At 41.4% G+C, this 14,805-nt stretch overlaps 1 protein-coding gene across 1 annotated transcript in view; it reads right to left on the bottom strand.

The window, feature by feature from the left end:
• LOC126413174 (cholinesterase 1-like) overlaps window positions 1–14,805 on the bottom strand; it is a 187,428-nt gene that overhangs the window by 74,075 nt on the left and 98,548 nt on the right. The window contains exon 5 of the mRNA XM_050083069.1: window positions 14,441–14,646. Coding sequence (XP_049939026.1) covers window positions 14,441–14,646 — 206 coding nt within the window. The remainder of the gene's footprint in view (window positions 1–14,440; window positions 14,647–14,805) is intronic.

The raw sequence follows: 14,805 nt of genomic DNA, 5'->3' as shown, positions 1-14,805 counted from the left end.
TATTGCCCTACAGTTGCTCCAGTTTGTAAAAACCATTTTACAGACCAATGTAAACAATTACGATTCGCTTTAGCTTTCATTAAGATCACGCCAAACTCAACAATATAACTTTGCGGCTGCCGTAGCAGTAGGTAACAAAATAGGGACGGTGTGTCGTGACTGCTATGTTAGACTGTGGCAATACTCTCACTAAAGATACCTTCAACAACGGTCAAGATTCTGGCGAGTGGGTCGCAGGTGTGCAAATTATCAGTGGTTATGTTTGTCACAAATGAATGGGTGAAAACCACTACGGTATAAGTAACATATTTTGAAAAAGTAAGTGAAGTGCACTTCTAAACCTGAACGAAGGGATGCACGTAAAGTCTAGTTTACACTGCGACACCGGGTTGCGCCACTCGTTCCGTGGAAAGAGCTGCACGCATGTGGTTTCATATAAGACTGTAGACACTGCGACACCAGTATACACTTCAGTTTCGTCGTTTTGTGGGTTCCTGAGTCGTGTCTGAAATGAAAGTTTAGGCAGCTGCACGTCGCACGAGTTTTGATGGAGTTAAAGCTTGTTTCGTGGAATCCCTGCATAAGAAAAAAATAAGAAACGTATTTTGATTCGTGACTGGATGAAGAAAAGACGTCAGCTCGGTTGCTCAGCATCCTTGCTGATATAATTTATAAAGGAAGATCCAAGAAGTTCTTTTAATTATCTTAGAATGTCACCGGAACTGTTCATGTTTCTTCCAAATAGAGTTAATTATGCGATAAGGAATAAAGGTACTGTAATGCATGAAGCACTGTAGCCACAGCTGAAATTACATATCATACTGCATGCATTACAATCGAGAACACTCGGCATGCTATAAGATGTGGTTTAAGTTGGTGATGACGCTTTTTCATTAACACCAACAATTATTAACATTAACAGTAATAATTATTAACATTAACAGCAATAATTATTCGAAGCAGGCCGCATTTAGAAGAGAATGGTTTGCAAACTACTCTCTTGAAGATAGATCTGAACAGTTGCAATATTTCAAAATACTAACATGTGAATGGAGAGCACTAGCCTTCCCTCCTGTCAACAATATTGCTTAACAAAGAGTTGGACAAATCGAACGATGGGATTTCAGTCTTGTAGACGAGAGCATTGCCACAGCTAGAATTATACTTGCGTGTATTTTTCTTAATTCAGTTGTATATGTGCTCTAACTCAATAATTTTTGCTCTGCAGCTCACATGTTGTCAAACCATCTATGTTACGATCTCACATGACGGTCTCAGCGGCAGCAACAAGTTGCTTATTTTTGTAACCAGCATCACTGAAATCCTACAAACACCTATGCAAAGCATAGATATCCAAAAAGCGAACATTATTCTCCGTTCCTCACATTATATTTCAGTTTGTCTACACTCTGCGAACACATAAAACCTCAAAAACCCATGCAATTAGTGTCGCCGAAGTTGGAACACGCTGAAAGTGTTTAGTTTCCCCAACGAGTTGCGCAAACGCGCGGCGTGCATGCGCAGTGGGCAGTAGCGCAGTTGCCTCCAACCTAGTGCCGTCGTGTAAACTAGGCTTTAGTAGCAGAAAGATCCAACTGCCTCTTGCTAACTTCTGCCATCTAGCGACATGTGGTATAACTACATTTAACGAATCAAGACGGATAGCCAATGGTACAAGCTACAAATGGCTGACGCTCCCAAGAAATACGAGTGAAGTTCTCAATTATTAACGGATTCTCGCACAAAAATGAGTAGTTCTACCTATCAAGATATCTAGTGCTGTTCAGAAACTATTGACGAAGATTTACTAGATAATTATTCAGTCGCAGATAAAGTTTTTGTTCCTGATCAAGGTAATTAAAGTTAATGCATTTTGTCTAACATTTTAGCAATTGCGTAACGTTATATTAATGACTTTTGTGGAAGATGAAAATGACATGAACTATTTTTTAGTTTACTGCCGCACTTTATATTAGCATAATAACGTCTCCTTATTACCAACAAAAATTATGCTCCTCATGAAAAACATTGTTACGAAAATATTTTCACTTACACTGGTGTGTTACTGATATGCTTAACATCTTTAAGGTACGCTAACATTCGCTTGAAGCAATTACACTGACCAAAATGACATGATTGTGAAGTTCGTTTTATGTGTGAAACAGATGTCTTCTATCCAGATGCATCATCTCCAGATCAAAACGAAGATTACAGCAAGCGACAAACAAAACCTAACAATGGCAATACAGCTGAAACATTTTGCTTAGAAGCACGTCATTCAGAAACTGGAGAAAACATTGTTCCAAGAAGAAGAAACAGAAATGTGAGTCCTGGAAAGTGAACAAAGGAAAACGCTAAGGACTCTTGTACAAGAATATACATCTACAGGAGCAAAAATTATGCGTAGGAGAGTCATTCAGCCATTTCAACGTACCTGCCGATATGAATACAAGACCTCCTCATAAGAAATACGATGAGTAGTATTGGAAACCTCGTTCTTTGCAGCAACAAACATCCTACATAGTGACATGTGTTTCATCTACCGAACCAACTCGAAACTAAATGTAGTAATAAGTTAAAAACACAAAGTATTGTGATTAATCTGGATGGTAAACGAGTGTGTAAGGAGTTCTTCCTTAAGACACTAACTAGGACCTATAGGCCGGCCGGAGTGGCCGCGCGGTTAAAGGCGCTTCAGTCTGGAACCGCACGACCGCTACGGTCGCAGGTTAGAATCCTGCCTCGGGCATGGATGTGTGTGATGTCCTTAGGTTAGTTAGGTTTAAGTAGTTCTAAGTTCTAGGGGACTTATGACCACAGCAGTTGAGTCCCATAGTGCTCAGAGCCATTTTTTTCAAGGACCTATAAGCAATAGTCTGTTTATCACATCTGCATTAACCAAACCAAGAATGGTAGGCGTATCTCCTGTTGACAGATGTGGTAAACATGCTCAGAACCGTAAGCGACTGAGTAACAAGCTTACATTATTACACAAGTCACTACTCACGTAAACATAACCCTAACAGGAAATACATGTCACTGGAGTTATACAGGGTGGTCCATTGATAGTGATCAGGCCAAATAATTCACAAAATAAGCATCAAACGAAAAAATACAAAGAACGAAACTCGTCTAGCTTGATGGGGGAGACCAAATGGCGCTATGGTTGGCCCGCTAGATAGCGCTGCCATAGGTCAAACGCATATCAGCGTTTTTTTGAATAGGAACCCCCATTTTTTATTACATATTCGTGTAGTACGTAAAGAAATATGAATGTTTTAGCTGGACCACTTTTTTCGCTTTGTGACAGATAGAGCTGTAATAGTCACAAACGTATAAGTACATGGTATCACGTAACATTCCGCCAGTGCGGACGGTATTTGCTTCTTGATACATTGTTGTTGTTGTTGTGGTCTTCAGTCCTGAGACTGGTTTGATGCAACTCTCCAGGCTACTCTATCCTGTGCAAGCTTCTTCATCTCCCAGTACCTACTGCAGCCTACATCCTTCTGAATCTGCTTAGTGTATTCATCTCTTGGTCTCCGTCTACGATTTTTATCCTCCACGCTGCCCTCCAATACTAAATTGGTGATCACTCGATGTCCTACCAACCGACCCCCTCTTCTAGTCAAGTTGTGCCACAAACACCTCCCCAATTCTATTCAATACCTCCTCTTGTGATCTACCCATCTAATCTTCAGCATTCTTCTGTAGCACCACATTTCGAAAGCTTCTATTCTCTTCTTGCCTAAACTATTTATCGTCCACGTTTCACTTCCATACATGGCTACACTCCATACAAATACTTTCAGAAACGACTTCCTTACATTTAAGTCTATACTCGATGTTAACAAATTTTCCTTCTTCAGAAACGCTTTCCTTGCCATTGCCAGTCTACATTTTATATCCTCTCTACTTCGACCATCATCAATTATTTTGCTCCCCAAATAGCAAAACTCCTTTACTACTTTAAGTGTCTCATTTCCTAATCTAATTCCCTCAGCATCATCCGACTTAATTCGACTACATTCCATTATCCTCGTTTTGCTTTTGTTGATGTTCATCTTATACCCTCCTTTCAAGACACTGCCCATTCCGTTCAGCTACTTTCTTCATGTCCTTTGCTGACTCTGACAGAATTACAATGTCATCGGTGAACCTCGAAGTTTTTATTTTTTCTCCATGGATTTTAATTCCTACTCCGAATTTTTCTTTTGTTTCCTTTACTGCTTGCTCAATATACAGATTGAATAGCATCGGGGAGAGCCTACAACCCTGTCTCACTCCCTTCCCAACCACTGCTTCCCTTTCATACCCCTCGACTCTTATTACTGCTATCTGCTTTCTGTATAAATTGTAAATAACCTTTCGCTCCCTGTATTTTACCCCTGCCACCTTCAGAATTTGAAAGAGGGTATTCCAGTGAACATTGTCAAAAGCTTTCTCCAACTCTACAAATGCTAAAAATGTAGGTTTGCCTTCCCTTAATCTATTTTCTAAGATAAGTCGTAGGGTCAGTATTGCCTCATGTTTTCCAACATTTCTACGGAATCCAAACTGATCTTCTCCAAGGTCAGCTTCTACCAGTTTTTCCATTCGTCTGTAAAGAATTCGCGTTAGTATTTTACAGCTGTGACTTATTAAACTGATTGTTCGGTAATTTTCACATCTGTTAACACCTGCTTTCTTTGGGATTGGAATGGTTATATTCTTCTTGAAGTCTGATGGTATTTCGCCTGTCTCATACATCTTGCTCACCAGATGGTAGAGTTTTGTCAGGACTTCTCTCCCAAGGCTGTCAGTAGTTCTAATGGAATGTTGTCTACTCCGGGGGCCTTCTTTCGACTCAGGTCTTTCAGTGCTCTGTCAAACTCTTCACGCAGTATCCTATCTCCCATTTCATCTTCATCTACGTCCTCTTCCATTTCCATAATATTGTCTTCGAGTTCATCGCCCTTGTATAGACCCTCTATATACTCCTTCCACCTTTCTGCTTTCCCTTCTTTGCTTACAACTGGGTTTCCATCTGAGCTCTTGATATTCATACAAGTGGTTTTCTTTTCTCCAAAGGTCTCTTTAATTTACCTGTAGGCAGTATCTATCTTACCTCTCGTGAGAGAAGCCTCTACATCCTTACATTTGTCCTCTAGCCATCCCTGCTTAGCCATTTTACACTTCCTGTCGATATCATTTTTAGACGTTTGTATTCCTTTTTGCCTGCTTCATTTACTGCATTTTTATATTTTCTCCTTTCATCAATTAAATTCAATTTTTCTTCTGTTACCCAAGGTTTTCTACTAGCCCTCGTCTTTTTACCTATTTGATCCTCTGCTGCCTTCACTATTTCATCCCTCATAGCTACCCATTCTTCTTCTACTGTATTTCTTTCCCCCATTCCTGTCAATTGTTCCCTTATGCTGTCCCTGAAACTCTGTACAACCCCTGGTTTAGTCAGTTTATCCAGGTCCCATCTCCTTAAATTCCCACCTTTTTGCAGTTTCTTCAGTTTTAATCTACAGTTCATAACCAATAGATTGTGGTCAGAGTCCACATCTGCCCCTGGAAATGTCTTAATATTTAAAACCTGGTTCCTAAACCTCTGTCTTACCATTATATAATCTATCTGATACCTTTTAGTATCTCCAGGGTTCTTCTATGTATACAACCTTCTTTCATAATTCTTGAACCAAGTGTTCGCTATGATTAAGTTATGCTCTGCGCAAAATTCTACCAGGCGGCTTCCTCTTTCATTTCTTAGTCCCAATCCGTATTCACCTACTATGTTTCCTTCTCTCCCTTTTCCTACTCTCGAATTCCAGTCACCAATGACTATTAAATTTTCGTCTCCCTTCACAATCTGAATAATTTCTTTTATCTCATCATACATTTAAAAAAATGGTTCAAATGGCTCTGAGCACTATGGGACTCAACTGCTGAGGTCATTAGTCCCCTAGAACTTAGAACTAGTTAAACCTAACTAACCTAAGGACATCACAAACATCCATGCCCGAGGCAGGATTCGAACCTGCGACGGTAGCGGTCTTGCGGTTCCAGACTGCAGCGCCTTTAACCGCACAGCCACTTCGGCCGGCATCATACATTTAATCAATTACTTCATCTGCAGAGCTAGTTGGCATATAAACTTGTACTACTGTAGTAGGCGTGAGCTTCGTGTCTATCTTGGCCACAATAATGCGTTCACTATGCTGTTTGTAGTAGCTTACCTGTACTCCTATTTTTTTATTCATTATTAAACGTACTCCTGCATTACCCCTATTTGATTTTGTATTTATAACCCTATATTCACCTGACTAAAAGACTTGTTCCTCCTGCCACCGAACTTCACTAATTCCCTCTATATCTAACTTTAACCTATCCATTTCCCTTTTTAAATTTTCTAACCTACCTGCCCGATTAAGGGATCTGACATTCCACAGCAAGGCCGTTTTGGTTATTGTTACAAGGCCAGATCAGTCAATCATCCAGACTGTTGCCCGGCAGACTGCAAAGGCTGCTGCTCCTCTTCAGGAACCACACGTTTGTCTGGCCTCTCAACAGATACCCCTCCGTTGTGGTTGCACCTACGGTACGGCTATCTGTATGGTTGAGGCACGCAAGCCTCCCCACCAACGGCAAGGTCCATGGTTGATACATTACCCTTGTTAAAATGGACCGTTTACCAATTACGGAAAAGGTCGATATCGTGTTGCTGTTTGGCTATTGTGATCAAAATGCCCAACGGGTTTGTGCTATGTATGCTTCTCGGTATCCTGGACGACATCATCCAAGTGTCCGTAGCGTCCGCTGGACAGTTACGTTATTTAAGGAAACAGGAAGTGTTCAGGCACATGTGAAACATCAGCCACGACCTGCAACTAACGATGATGCCCAAGTAGGTGATTTAGTTGCTGTCGCGGCTAATCCGCAAATTAGTAGCAGACAAACTGCGCGAGAATCGGGAATCTCAAAAACGTCGGTGTTGAGAATGCATCAACATCGATTGCACCCGTACCATATTTCTATGCACCAGGAATTGCATGGTGACGACTTTGAACGCGTGTACAGTTCTGCCACTGGGCACAAGAGAAATTACGGGACGATGACAGATTTTTAGCATGCGTTCTATTTAGCGACGAAGCGTCATCCACCAACAGCGGTAACGTAAACGGTCAGTTTTAACACGGGTAATGTATCACGAAGCAAATACCGTCCGCACTGGCGGAATGTTACGTAATACCACGTACTTATACGTTTGTGACTATTACTGCGCCATCTATCACAAAGCGAAAAAAGTGGCCCAACTAAAACATTCATATTTCTTTACGTACTGCACGAATATGTAATAAAAATGGGGGTTCCTATTTTTAAAAAACGCAGTTGATATCCGTTTGATACATGGCAGCGCCATCTAGCGGGCCAACCATAGCGCCGTCTGGTTTCCCCCTTAAAGCTAGACAAATTTCGTTCTTTGCAGTTTTTTCATTTGACGCTTATTTCGTGAGATATTTGGCTCTGTCACGATCAATGGACCACCCTGTATATCTCAAAAATGTATAAGCTTTATACTGATAAGTGTGAAGAAGAAAATCTTTTGCCAGTGAAGACCTGCATTTACTGTAAGGTATTCTTTTCTGAGTTTAATCTGTCATTCTGTAGCCTAAGAAGTGACAACTGTAATAATTGTGATAGATGAGAATATTGATCAAAGCGGAGGTAACAACAGTCTAATGCTTGAGAGAGAGAGCTTCAACTAAGAAGAGATGATCAAGCATGAGGCTCAACACACATAATTACTTTCGATTTTAAAAAAGAATGGCCAACTCCAACGCTAACGTCCTGTGTTATTTACAACAAGAGACAACTGTGTAGACATTTAACCTTGGAATCATGACTGTAACCCAGATCACACTTTCATATGTATATACTCGTAGTCTGAGAATATAGCTTCACATGCCCCTTCAGAAATGGGTCATGCTTACTGAAGTATGTAAAATCTTTCCATTTGAAATTAAACATGTTATTGCCTTCAGTGATAGCTTCGGTGAGCAAAACAGAAGTCAAATAATCGCTATACGCATATTGAAACTATTGATCGTAAGTTCCTCATGCCTCGTCATAGTTAACTTGACACTGTTGCTAATTTTTCTCACATTGAGAGGAAGAAAAAGAAAACTCAATTTATACTTGTACCACAGGTCTTGGATGAAGCTTGTAAAAATGCCAGGACGGCATTTCATGTGTATAAAATGATTAAAGATGGACTTATATTTATGGAACCAATTGCACAACTTCTGATCAACAGATAAATAGACTGAGAAGCAAACGGTTAACTGGTTGACAATGAGATGGGTGCAGTACGGGAAAGATGAACGGAGGGATATCTTCTTCAAGAAAACGTTGAATGAAGACATAAAATTTCGAAAAGCAAACCTTGAATGTCCATGTAGGCCTGATATGATGCCTGCACATCTTCCACCTCTTCGATATCGACCAGTACGTTTGCAGAAAGAAAAAATTGATGAGTTGATGTCGTTGCTACGGTTTATTCTTCCGGTGTACTATAACTTCTATAAGAATTTATTAGCAACACAGAACTCAACAGATCCGACCAGGACTTTGTAACCTTCCTCGTATCACGGTAGATCTCAACAATATGTTTCATACATTCCGCAGTACATCTCCCAGCCAAATGATTCTGCACAATCAGGTAATGAAGAATGCTAACCTGATAACTGCGAAAGTTAGCAAATGAATGAAAATGAGTAAGCGAAAGGATGTATTCATTAAAGGCATAGTGACAAAAGTGACGTTTTATGAAGACATTTTGAAGCCATAATGGTTCAAGTGAACTTTATTAATTTTTTAAGCAGTGATGCCCTACACCCTCGACCTTCAGCTACTTACCTTCTGTATGTACTTTAAGTGAAAAACATTGTGAAATTTCTTATTTAATTTTGTGTAATCTGTAACTTTATATTAACATTGAAACGTTTAAGGTCCTTTTTCTTGGAATAACTTTTATGCTATTTGTACCATTCTGACCTTTGCCCATTCCAATCTTTTACGTGAGTAACAAGATGTTTAAGAACACCTGAAAGACGATTAGACTGCCTGAACAAACCGCCAGACTGCATTTCTGCGTACCCCTGAAATGCGTGCAAATAGAAATTTCTATGGTCTACTATAGCAACCATCTTTGATTCCGAATTTCTTTGGCTTTTTAGGCAAATAATGCCTAAACAGCAATGCTTTCGAAATGGAGTGAGTTAATATTCACTCGTCAGATATTCTGTAGGAGATTACGGTTCCATGTTTTTATTTGTTTTAGTTTTACTATAAGAGTAAGAAATTCACAAACAGCAAACAGTAGACAAATAGTATCAGCTGTGATGGTCTACATGACTAAAATTAATGGACAAATTTCTTCATTTCATATCACATACATAATACGTAAATACCAAGTACACCACTATTTGACTTTTTGTAATTTTCACTACATTGTTGTTGCCCTGTACAATATATTCTAAACTAGTTTTATGGTAGTATCTTGCTTTTGCACATCTGAACACTTGGTCGCCCTAGCTCCAGGTGAATGTGTGGTAATAATATCGTGTTTTTTAGCGGGGCTCCTTTGGCTAAATGGCTGCTCATTTCATTTGATTTTACCATTCAGATCAGAAAAAAGGAACCATTATTCACATTGACCATTTCTACAACAAGAGTGGTGATAATATCTGAACAAGTTTCGTATTCACTTTTTTAAAAAGCGTATTATGTTTAAGATCAGAGAAACCTCCGAGATTCATGATCATCGTCGTCCTCGTCGCAATGTAATTCTCCAAGAATTTTCAGGCCTCTAGTTATCTTCCTTACAACTAAGAGAAGAAAACAGATATATAGAAAAATTTTCATAAATAATTCTATCAACTTAAGAGCAAAGGAATAAATATTTAATTCGATCTTTTGTAAGCTATATTTTGCGGAAGAAAACACTCGCACGCATTCAGACACGCATAGCAACACAATGATGTGAGCACTTGCGTCATGTCACAAGCACAATAATGGCGGTTTAATGTGAAACAGTAATATCAGTAATGACCCCAGTTACACTGTTCCAGACATGTATGCTATTTTAGCAGTAAAATGCGCGCATGCAGGCGGCACAGTTCGTATGTTCTCTGGTTGTTCACTCATTCTCAGAAGGGTCAAGACTGAAATGACCATTAAAAGATTCTGACAACTCTCACCACAGAACCTAGCAAGTTTTGTCACTTCCATGGAGCTGGTGCCTGGTGTGGACTGCACCCTCTGCACATCCCTTCCTTCTTCTCTACCAGCAGATCCGTTGCCTACCATTCTGCTATATGGGTTCGTCGGGATCACCGGACTGTCACGAAGATATTGGAGCGATGGGTTTAGGGAGACCATATTCAAGGCCATCTCAGCAGCCCAGTGCAACTAGCGCCCAAGAGGACAGATATACTGTTCGCTCATGTGTGTAGAATCATACAGCGACGTCACGTACCGTGTGTCAGCAATTGCGTTTGTTTGCAGCAAAACAAATACGTACATGGACAGTGTGACGAATCTTGTGGCGTCACTATGCCATCTATGACACAGATGCCTACGTTGGTATTAGCAGACGTATGTTGGCTATACTTCATAGTCGTTTGTCCCTTCCCTCTCTGGAAGCGGAAGTGTTAATGTGGTGGTGGACAGAACATGAGACGAAACGTGGTTGTTTGCTCTCTCAGGAAGACCTTTTTCCATTCCTTTCAGTTGTATGGGGCTTGGAGGCGGTGCAGTGACTACTGTGCAGTGACTATCGCGCGTCTACTCAGGTATGCAGCATGGATTAAATCCATGTATGCACCTGACTGAAAGAAGTATTGTGTCTTGGTGTGGGTATAGCATCATTTTCTAGTTGCTATTCAGAGATCGTGCGCCGAGAGGACTTCACTAAATATTCTGTCCTTGAGTTCTATATGCGACGACGGACTTTGCCTGATTGTTGTATAATTAAAACATTTTCCAATTCATGGCGGGATGATATATCAATCATCGATAAATATTTTCAAGAGATAAATAGTTTTGGCTGCAAAAGATGCTTTATTATTTTATATTTTGTCAATATTGCATTTCGTCTTGTTTAAGGCATCTTCAGATTGCCTGGTACAACAGGCATTAAAAACATAGGCTGCACAGCCCGAAGCCTCTTAAAACTCGACAAGGACAAGTATCTACTGAGGTCTTATATGTATTTGAAACGTGACTTTCCAAATACTCAACACTATTTTATACCAGGGCACCACACATCGTTCTTACGATATTGACAAAGGTGATTGCCTTCTAAGACATTTTCATGGACGGCAGCCTATGTATTTAAAGCCTGTTGTGCCAGTCAAACAGAACTACACTATGTGATCCAAGTATCCGGACACCCCAAAAAACACACGTTTTTCATATTAGGTGCATTGTGCTGCCACCTACTGCCAGCGACCTCAGTAGTCATTAGACATCGTGAGAGAACAGAATGGGGCGCTCCGCGGAACTGACGGACTTCAAGCGTGATCAGGTCATTGGATGTCACCTGTGCCATACGTCTGTACGCCAGATTTCCACACTCCTGAACATCCCTAGGTCCATTGTTTCCGATATGATAGTGAAATGGAAACATGAAGGGACAGGCGCAGCACAAAAGCGTACAGGCCGACCTTGTCTGTTGACTGACAGAAACCTCCGACAGTTGAAGAGGGTCGTAATGTGTAATAGTCAGACTTCTATCCAGACCATCACTCAGGAATTCCAAACTGCATCAGGATCCACTGCAAGTACTATCACAGTTAGGCGGGAGGTGAGGAAACTTGGATTTCATAGTCGAGCGGCTGCTCATAAGCTACACATCACGCCGATAAATGCCAAACGACACCTCCCTTGGTGTAAGGAACGTAAACATTGGACGACTGAGCAGTGGAATGTTGTGTAGAGTGACGAATCACGATACACAATGTGGAGATCCACGGGCAGGGCGTGCGTACGACGAATGCTTGGTGAACGTCATCTGCCAGCATGTGTATTGCTAACAGTAAAATTCGGAGGGCGGTGGTGTTTTTCATGGAGGGGACTTGAACACCTTGTTGTTTTGCGTGGCACTATCACAGCACAGGCCTACAGTGATGGTTTAAGCACATTCTTGCTTCCCACTGTTGAAGAGCAATTTGGGGATGGCGATTGCATCTTTCAGCACGATCGAAAACTTGTTCATAATGCACGGCTTGTGGCGCAGGGGTTACACGATAATAACATCCCTGTGCTGGACTGGCCTGTACAGAGTCCTGACCTGAGTCCTATAGAACACCTTGGGATGTTTTGGAACGCCGACTTCGTGCCAGGCCCCACCGACCGAAATCGATACCTCTCCTCAGTATAACACTACTAGAAAAATGGGCTGCCATTCCGCAAGAAACTTTCCACCACCTGATTGAACGTATGCATGCGAGAGTGGAACTGTCATCAGGGCTAAGGGTGGGCCAACACGATATTGAATTCCAGGATTACCGATGGAGGGCGCTACGAACTTTTAAGTCATTATCAGCCAGGTGTCCGGATACTTTTGATCACATAGTGTATCGTAAACAAGGCGAAACGCGTTATTGGCAAAATATAAAATAATGAATCCTGTTCTGCAGCCAAGACTGTTCATCTATTCAAAAAAGTTTTACGATTATCTTCAACGTCTTTGAATTGGACGGACATTTTGATGTTGTTCAATAACTGTTCGATAATTATTTTATAACTGAAGCCTTGTGGGATGGCACATGGTTGATGAGCAGTTGGTTTGTTAAACTAGGGCCTGCCGGGTTGGCCGAGCGGTTCTAGGCGCCACAGTCTGGAACCGTGCGACCGCTACGGTCGCAGGTTCGAATCCTGCCTCGGGCATGGATGTGTGTGATGTCCTTAGGCCAGTTAGTTTTAAGTAGTTCTAAGTTCTAGGAGACTGATGACCTTAGAAGTTAAGTCCCATAGTGCTCAGAGCCATTTGAACCATTTTTGTTAAACTAGTACTAGTTTCCTGTTGTTAACATTCCGTTGTTTCAGGGTAGCCTGTGACTTTTCCTTAGGTGCGTGTTTACTTGTGGACTGAGGTTCCAGTACCAACACTTAAGTGACGGCGCTATTCTGATTGGAAGTATTTGGGCTCCTGCCAAGAGAAGAGTCATTCCTAATTATTGTCTTTGTTGTAATTATTCTCCTTAATTGGTTAAAATTCTTCTTTATTCGTTGATTATACACAAAGCGAATACTGATGCTCTCGGTTCAATTCCCCTTGTGACTTTGATGCACCAGTTTGTCCCCTATGCTATAATACTGAAAACAGTGCTGAATTTAAATTAAAAATTTAATAAGCGTCTTGTTAGGTCTTGAATTTTGGAGTAACGCTATCTATGAACGTTTAATGCTGCAATATCGAAGACAGTGCAGATATTTAATCAACTGTTATTCTGTCATTGTTATCATTTTTTGTTTCGGCCTAATATTTTCACGAGCTTAAGTAGTGTAAGTCACTGTAAATCAAATTACATTTGTTTTTCTGTTATCAGTAAATGGATACTGCTACAAAGTTAACTCAGTCAGTCGGTTCCACCCTTTTATTTATCGTAAGAGCCAGCCTTCAGCCACACTACTGACTGTCAGTCCCCTTGACACGGTAACAGGGTACGAACCGACGACCGCTCTCGACACTGAGGTAACATTACGTCGTATTTTCAGACGAGTCTAGTGTCTGTGTGCAGCATTGTGATGCGCATATCTGTGTGTGGACGCACTGGAGAGAACGAGCGTTGCCAAACGCCATTCATCGTCAGACAGGCCCATCGTGTAATGGTATGAGGTGCTGTAGAGTACACGAAACTATCACCACTTGCTCCCGTAACCGATAATCTGGACAGCAGCTGTTACATTTGAGACGTGTTAAGGCCCTGGCCTACCTTCGAGGTTTCCGTGATTTTATTTTACAACAAGATAACGCAAGAGTGAATGTTGCCTGTACTGTTCTGACCTACCTCAATACAGAGATTGTTACCCAGGCGAGCACATTCCCCAGATTTTTCACCAAATGAAAATATGTTATCAAAGGGAGCCGAGAAACTAGTAAGCCACCGCTCACAAACCACTACGACTGAGTGACGAGTGACGTAGATAACTGCCATCCAGGCCCTGTTCAACTCGATGCCCAGCTGCGTGAGAGCTGTTTACGCTGCCAAACGTGGCAGCTCTGTGTACTAATACACCCTATATACCCCAAACCCACTTACAAACTTTGTAATGCGTACTTCCTGTATAGCAATGTGTAGGTATAACAAATAAAAAATTTGGCAATTTGTTATCGTTGTCGCTGCTGCAAATTTATTGGCTAGCAACGTAGTGATCCGCGACTTACCTCATCCGAGAGAGCACGGTCATCATCTCTGACAAGGTCAGCAACGTCTGCGTCCCGTAGGAAGGCCAAAAGTTCTTCTGAGGACCGATTGTCGCCCCGGTAGCCAATGGAGGCCGCCAACCGGAAGGCTCTGTCCCGAGCTGTCGTGGCCACTCCCCGCGGACCGAGGGCGCTGCTCGACTGCATGATGGCCCTCTGGAACAGACCTGAGGACCACCAGGACTGCCACATACTCTCATTTATCGCGATCACAAAGCTATGTTACCATGAAACTACACTACTGGCCATAAAAATTGCTACACCAAGAAGAAATGCAGATGATAGACGGTCATTCATTTGACAAATATATTATACTAGAACTGACG

The sequence above is a fragment of the Schistocerca serialis genome, chromosome 7, assembly GCF_023864345.2.
Source record: "Schistocerca serialis cubense isolate TAMUIC-IGC-003099 chromosome 7, iqSchSeri2.2, whole genome shotgun sequence".
Lineage (NCBI taxonomy): Eukaryota > Metazoa > Arthropoda > Insecta > Orthoptera > Acrididae > Schistocerca > Schistocerca serialis.
This window is presented reverse-complemented; position numbering and strand designations above follow the sequence as displayed.